General features: G+C 37.2%; 1 protein-coding gene across 1 annotated transcript; it reads left to right on the top strand.

The window, feature by feature from the left end:
- Positions 1-4,020: 4,020 nt before the first annotated feature.
- LOC113904932 (olfactory receptor 52Z1-like) lies at positions 4,021-6,905 on the top strand. The gene is made up of 2 exons (XM_027561998.1): positions 4,021-4,033; positions 5,947-6,905. The coding sequence occupies exons 1-2, from the start codon at positions 4,021-4,023 to the stop codon at positions 6,903-6,905; spliced, it is 972 nt and encodes a 323-aa protein (XP_027417799.1).
- Positions 6,906-7,598: the final 693 nt, after the last annotated feature.

Below are 7,598 nucleotides of genomic sequence, written 5' to 3'. Positions count from 1 at the left end.
CCCTCCCCATACCATCCCTCTGGGTCATCCCAGTGCACCAGCCCCAAGCTTTCTGTATCCTGCATCAAACCTGGACTGGTGATTCATTTCTATATGGAAAATTCTTTTTTTTTTTTACCTTGGGCAAGTTATTTATTTATTTTTTTATTTTTTTAATTTTTTTATTCCTTTATTTCTCATGTGTTCCCCATCCTGAACCCTCCTCCCTCCTCCCTCCCCATACCATCCCTCTGGGTCGTCCCAGTGCACCAGCCCCAAGCATCCAGCATCGTGCATTGAACCTGGACTGGCATCTCGTTTCATACATGACATTTCACATGTTTCAATGCCATTCTCCCAAATCTTCCCACCCTCTCCCTCTCCCACAGAGTCCATAAGCCTGTTCTATACATCAGTGTCTCTTTTGCTGTCTCGTATACAGGGTTATCGTTACCATCTTTCTAAATTCCATATATATGCGTTAGTATACTGTATTGGTGTTTTTCCTTCTGGCTTACTTCACTCTGTATAATAGGCTCCAGTTTCATCCACCTCATTAGAACTGATTCAAATGTATTCTTTTTAATGGCTGAGTAATACTCCATTGTGTATATGTACCACTGCTTTCTTATCCATTCATCTGCTGATGGACATCTAGGTTGCTTCCATGTCCTGGCTATTATAAACAGTGCTGCGATGAACATTGGGGTACACGTGTCTCTTTCCCTTCTGGTTTCCTCAGTGTGTATGCCCAGCAGTGGGATTGCTGGATCATAAGGCAGTTCTATTTCCAGTTTTTTAAGGAATCTACACACTGTTCTCCATAGTGGCTGCCTTTTGATGAAAATGAAAAAGGAGAGTGAAAAGCTGGGTTAAAACTCAACATTCAAAAAATGAAGATCATGGCATCTGGTCCCATCAATTAGTGGCAAAAATAGATGAAGAAACAATGAAAACAGTGACGGACTTTACATTCTTGGGCTCCAAAATCACTGCAGATAGATGACTACAGCCATGAAATTAAAAGACACTTCTCCTTGGAAGAAAAGCTATGACTAACCTAGACAGCATATTACAAAGCAGAAGCATTACTTTGCCAACAAAGGTCCATATAGCCTAAGCTATGGTTTTTCCAGTAGTCATGTATGGATGTGAGAGTTGGACCATAAAGAAAGCTGAGCACCAAAGAATTGATGTTTTTGAACTGTGGTGTTGGAGAAGACTCTTGAGAGTCCCTTGGACTGCAAAGGGATCAAATCAGTCAATCCTAAAGGAAATCAGTCCTGAATATTCATTGGAAAGACTGATGCTGAAGCTGAAGCTCCAATATTTTGGCCACTTGATGTGAAGAACTGACTCATTGGAAAAGACCCTGATGCTAGGAAAGATTGAAGGCAGGAGGAGAAGGGAATGACAGGATAGATTGTTAGATGTATCCCCAACTCGATGGACATAAGTTTGAGCAAGCTCTGGGAGTTGGCAATGGATTGGAAGCCTGGTGTGCTGCAGTCCATGGGGTCGCAACAGGTCGGAGACAACTGAGCGACCGAACTGAAATGAACTGAACTGAACTGAATTGATGTACTCGGGCTTCCCAGATGGCACAGTGGTAAAGAATCTGCCTGCCAATCCAAGAGATGCAAGAGACATGAGTTCAATCCCTAGGTTGGGAAGATCTCATGGAGTAGGAAATGGAAATCCACTACAGCATTCTTGCCTGAAAAATCCCATGGATTTAGAAACCTGGTGGACTGCAGTCCATGGGGCTGCTAAGAGTTGGCCATGAGAGCATGCATGCAACTGATTTACTAGAGTATGCAAATTATTAATTCTATACCCACATCTAAATAACAAAAACAGTAGGTGTATATGGTACAGATATTTAGATTCCCTTCAAACATACTTTTGCAAAAAAATTTTAGTCAGTTCTCTCCAGGTGGAATAAGACATAGTATGTATTCTCAGGACTTCCAAATGCAAGATCAAAGGAGCAAAGGGAACTCAAGACACATTGACAAGAGCTGCCCAAGCTAAACTGTAAGGAATTAGCCAATGTGTTTTGAATTGTCCTTTGAGAAGCTGTGACACCGAGTACTCTTCATAGGAAATCGTATAGAGGAAGAGAGTAGGAAGGAGCTGTAGGGGAGCCCTTGACAGAGGATTTATCTCTTTAACATTTATCTTTCCTCAGTATGAGACAAACTCTCTATCTTCCCAATATACAAAATATTTTCTCTGCAAATTTTTTATGCTTTTTTTTCCCAGGTGCCATAGGCACAGGGCAGGTCTGAAATTTCATCTTGTAAGATCCATTGGTTATTCTTATTCATAAACTATTAGAAGTTTGAGAATAATAACTATATGAAGGAGAAAGAAGTTATATAAGATGATTATAAAAAATACATGTTTGTTGGAAAAATTAAGAAGCTATATTTTAAACCTCAACTAAGAATTTTCTACGTCCTAATTACCCCCAGTTGTGCTTAAATGGAAAGAGAAAGCATTTAACATAAATTAAAAAAAAATTTTTTTTTAGTTACAGTGGCTTTATCTTTAAGCCACAGAAAGGTATGAGAGAAACTAAAGTGTATATGGGAATGGAAGAAGTCAATATTAAAGGGCTGCAATACTGTATGATTCCAACCAACTACACGACATTTGGGAAACAAAAAGCTATAGACACAGAAAAAGATCAGTGGTTGTCAGAAGGGTTAGAGGGAAGGAGAAATAAATAGGTGGAACAGGGAATCTGTAGAGCAATGAAACTATGGTGTATGATGCTGTAATGGTAGATGCATGTCGTTTGTCAAAGCTCAAAAGATGTACAATAAAAGACTGAAGTCCTAAACTATGGACTGTACTTAATAAAGTGCCAATATTGCCTCATCAATTGTAACAAATATATTACACTAATGCAAAAGGTTAATATTAAGACACAATTGGGTGGGTAGGGTTAAGGGGATATATAAACTCTGCACCTTCTCATTTTTTCTTTAAATATAAATCTGCTCTATAATGCAAAAGTGAAGTAGCTCAGTTGTGTCCAACTCTTTGCAACCCTGTGGACTGTAGCCTACCAGGCTCCTCCCTCCATGGGATTCTCCAGGCAAGAATACTGGAGTGGGTTGCCATTTCCTTCTCCAGGGAATCTTGCCGACCCAGGGATCGAACCCAGGTCTCCTGCATTGCAGGCAGATGCTTTAACCACTGAGCCACCAGGGAAGCCCACTCTATAATGTAATATATGTTAATTTTTAAAAGCTTCATTTCAAAAGTGAGAGTCCTCCAAATATTATCACATTTTTCTCTCATTGAAACTTTAACATATTTCAATAAAGGACAATTGGTAATATACTGACATATTTTAAAATAGTCTCAATAGTTTGTCACAATAGATGGTCATGTTTAAAAGAAGTCACGATACAGGAAAATTCTTTATATTTTATAGTATGGGCTTCCCTGGTGGCTCAGATGGTAAAGAATCTGCCTGCAATGCAAGAGACCTAGGTTTTATCCCTGGGTCAGAAAGATCCCCTGGAGAAGGGAATGGCTACGTACTCCAGTATTCTTGCCTGGAATACTCCATGGACAGAGGAGCCTGGGAGGCTACAGTCCATGCGGTCACAAAGAGAAGGACATGACTGACTAACACTAACAAGTTTGCAAAATGAGCTGGAAAAAAGTGCAGAATTGTTGCTAACAAGCTGTTCTGGGATGGAAAACTATCAAATGAAATTTAAAACTGGAAAATCCAATTATGAAATAAGAAAGATAAATTTAGTCAGCTAATCCAAATGTTGACTGCAGGTCTCTGTTATAAAAGCAGTTGCTCAGCATGTAAAATACCCAAAAGACTTCTCAGCCCAGAGGTTATTCCCTGGGCTGTTTTTCATGGACATCTGTGTACAATACAGATGCATCTATAAACATATATCTTTCTACACCCCTATTAGCTAGACATGACTTTTTGCCTATAACCTGGGAACATCACTGTGGGAATTCAAGATCTTCCTTTTCAGGGTCTAAGGGTTTAGAAAAACCATGTATCTAAAAGGTAAATTAGAACAGTTTCAAGCTTATAAATCTGGGTTCTGCAGGCCTGAATTTTAAAGCAGGCTTTCCATACTCATCATGTATGTAATGTGACCTTGAGAAAATCCTTCAAAGACTAAATTCCTTTCTATGTAAAACTGTGATGCTAAAATGACTACTTTATATGGTAGTTGTGACTGTTAAATTGGATAATTCATTTAAAGTGGTTAGAATAGAATTTAGGAAAATGCTGAGCACATTTTAGGGACTGATAAATACTTGCAATTATTATTTTTACCATTACTATTTTATTGTCCATTCCTGTGCTGATATCTGATATGTCTTCCATGTAAACCCGCTGACATTTTCCATGTGCCTGCTGTACAGCAAAGTCAGGCCATACTTGGGGACATTCAGATACATGAAACAAGACTTCAGTTTAGCAACATTAATAATATTGTGGCTATACCTCCATATTTTTAATGAACAGACATTCAAAAACCTCTCAGAGTTTTCAGTAAAAGTACTTTTACTTATTCTATGGGTTTGCTTCTTGATAAGGAATTTTGTTTTTTTCTTCCTACTGGAATTTCATGAAAGGGGTGAAAGAGAGAGAGAGAAGGATCAATTTGTGTTGATAATTTGGTAACGTGCCTTAATTCTTTGGTAAGTATTGGGATAATTTGAAAAGGACTTCAGTTAACTTAAGGGAGTGCAGCTAGATATCTTGAAATGCAGAGTAGTTTTCCATTTGCTAGACGGTGTGACAATCTCACATGAAAAGTAAAGATTGTGAATTCCAAATTTTGTATTGTTCTTTTTAGATGAAATAATATTTATTATTCAAAACTTTGAAACATGCTAAGTTTCAGTCAAATATTGTGAATTTATATATATGTTGCCTTTACCAAAAATATTAATTTTGACTGCAAACATGACTGACTAAATTTATGTTTTAAATGGGCTTGAAACATGGATAGTTTTTAATTTGAGGGTTTTTTTTCCAGAAAATATTTTATATTTTTTGATATATTGAAAAGAATTGCTGCTATTGAGAAAAAGTTGCTGAAATTTGATCTTATTATTTTGTTAGTGAATATAAAAATTGCATTCACTCTGTTCTTTCAAAAATGTTTTCAGTAATAGATAGTGAATAACATTGGGCCTTGACATTTTTCAGGGACTTTCTTGTTCTGAATGAGAACATTCTGTAATATTCTGAATTTTGTGTTCATTGATTCTATTTCATGATCCCTGAGAATTAGTCTTAAATTATGGTATGTTTAATATTATAATTTTTGTACAACAGTTTAAATGTCATGTTAATTTGAACATTGTCTTCAAGAGTTTAGATGAGGGGCAGATGAGTAAAGGTTTTTTTTCTTTATTGTAAAAAAATAGATCAAAGAAAATATCTTACCCCCTCAGGACTGAAACAAGAATTAAACCTTTTATGCTGCCTCCAATTCTATGTCAGACCACCGTTCCATCTCCTCCCAGTCAATCTGTCCACTGAACAATGGAATATTAATTCTCTCCAATCTTCATTTCTACCAAAACAAAGGAGAGAGGAAAATTACCTTTTCAGTTTTAAAAATTTATTATCAAATTAGAGAGAAACACTATATACATAGAACTCTTAAAGATTCAAAAGACATGTGCATAAATCATATAGTTATAACCACTGGCATTACAAAAAATAAAAATTTTATCTCAACATTTCTGATTCACAAATTTTTCAGAGATAAAAAGATTTCCCATAAAAAGGGAGCAATTTGCCAATGATCATTCAGTTATTCAGTAACTTTTCTTAGACCACGTTCTTCTAGTTTACAGTACTAAAATTAGTACTTAAGACTTGACTTAGTTGAAGGAAAAAGTGCTCTTTTTTACTGTTATTTACTCTGGCTCTTTTCCTTGTTTTTCACGTAATAGATTTTGGCCACTTCTTTAGAACAACATCAAACTATACATCCGCTCCCTTCACTGCCTTCTTGCTGACTGGTGTCCCAGGATTAGAAGACTTCCAAATTTGGATTTCCATCCCTTTCAGCTTCATGTACCTTTTGGCTGTAACAGGCAATGGCCTGGTTATGGCGATGGTGATCTGGGACAGAAGCCTCCATGAACCCATGTATCTCTTCTTGGCCATGCTAGCTCTCAATGATGTTCTACTTTGTACTGTCACGGTGCCCAAAATGCTTCTTATCTTTTGGCAGGGCCCTTCCATATCAACATTCCCTGCCTGTCTCACACAGATGTTTTTTGTTCATGCTCTGTTTCTCTCTGAATCTGCTGTCCTACTGGCCATGGCTTTTGACCGCTATGTGGCTATCTGTGCACCACTCCATTATACCACCCTACTTACAGGCTCTCTCATTAGCAAAATGGTCCTGGCTCTGGTGGCTCGAAGTGTGGCTGTGGTCACCCCTGGCATCCTACTTATTCTCCGCCTGCACTTCTGCCGGAGCAACATCATTCACCATACTTACTGTGAGAACATGGGCATTGCCAAATTGGCTTGCAATAGTATTGTCCCTAATAGCATTTATGGGCTTACTGCTGCTCTCCTCACCACAGGACTGGACTTTGTCCTTATCTCCCTGTCCTACTGGTTAATCTTGAGAACAGTCTTCCGACTGCCTTCTAGGGAAGCCCGGACAAAGGCCTTTGGAACTTGTGGAGCTCATACATGTGTCATCCTGATATTCTACACTCTGGCCTTCTTTTCCTTCTTTACCCATCGCTTTGGACACCATGTACCCAGGTATGTCCTTATCCTCCTGGCAAATCTGTACTTACTGGTGCCGCCTACCATGAACCCCATTGTTTATGGGGTAAAGACAAAAGAGATAAGGATGCGACTGCTAGGACTCTGTGCCCAACCTAAATGATCCAAGAGTAATAAAGCAACAAGGAACAGGGGAGTCCAGGACTGAGAAACAGGGTTAAATATCAAGTCTAAATAAATCTGGACAGATTTACTCCTGCAACATCTATGCAATGAATAAATCTTTAAAAATTTGTATTTCTACAATACAAATTTTTAAAGATTTATTCATTGCATAGATGTTGCAGGAGTAAATCTGTCCAGATTTATTTAGACTTGATATTTAACCCATGTATACCTGTGGCGGATTCATTTTGATATTTGGCAAAACTAATACAATTATGTAAAGTTTAAAAATAAAATAAAATTGGAAGAATAAAAAAAAAAAAAAAAATAAACCACAATTTTCAATAGAAAAAAAAAAAAAAAAAAAAAAAATTTGTATTTCTAAATGGTATTTTCCTAATATTGGGTAAAAAGGAAGCTAACAAGGTACTGCTCAAGTACCACCAAGAATTATTTGAACATTTAGGTAACGTGCCACTGTAGCTACATACATGTAAATATCCTTTGGATAACAAATAATGCCTCTTCCACTTCAATTTTCTATGGATAGGACAAAATGTAAACCCTATATATTCACAAATTTTTTTTTTTTTTATTCTAGTCTTACCATAACATCCACGGGGCCCAGAATATACACATAATTAATAAACATTTATTGAATGGATAAGTATCTTAATTAATAAAAATGCTA

Source organism: Bos indicus x Bos taurus, chromosome 15, assembly GCF_003369695.1.
Source record: "Bos indicus x Bos taurus breed Angus x Brahman F1 hybrid chromosome 15, Bos_hybrid_MaternalHap_v2.0, whole genome shotgun sequence".
Lineage (NCBI taxonomy): Eukaryota > Metazoa > Chordata > Mammalia > Artiodactyla > Bovidae > Bos > Bos indicus x Bos taurus.
Note: the sequence above shows the minus strand (reverse complement) of the source record. Positions and strands in the feature narration are given on the sequence as shown.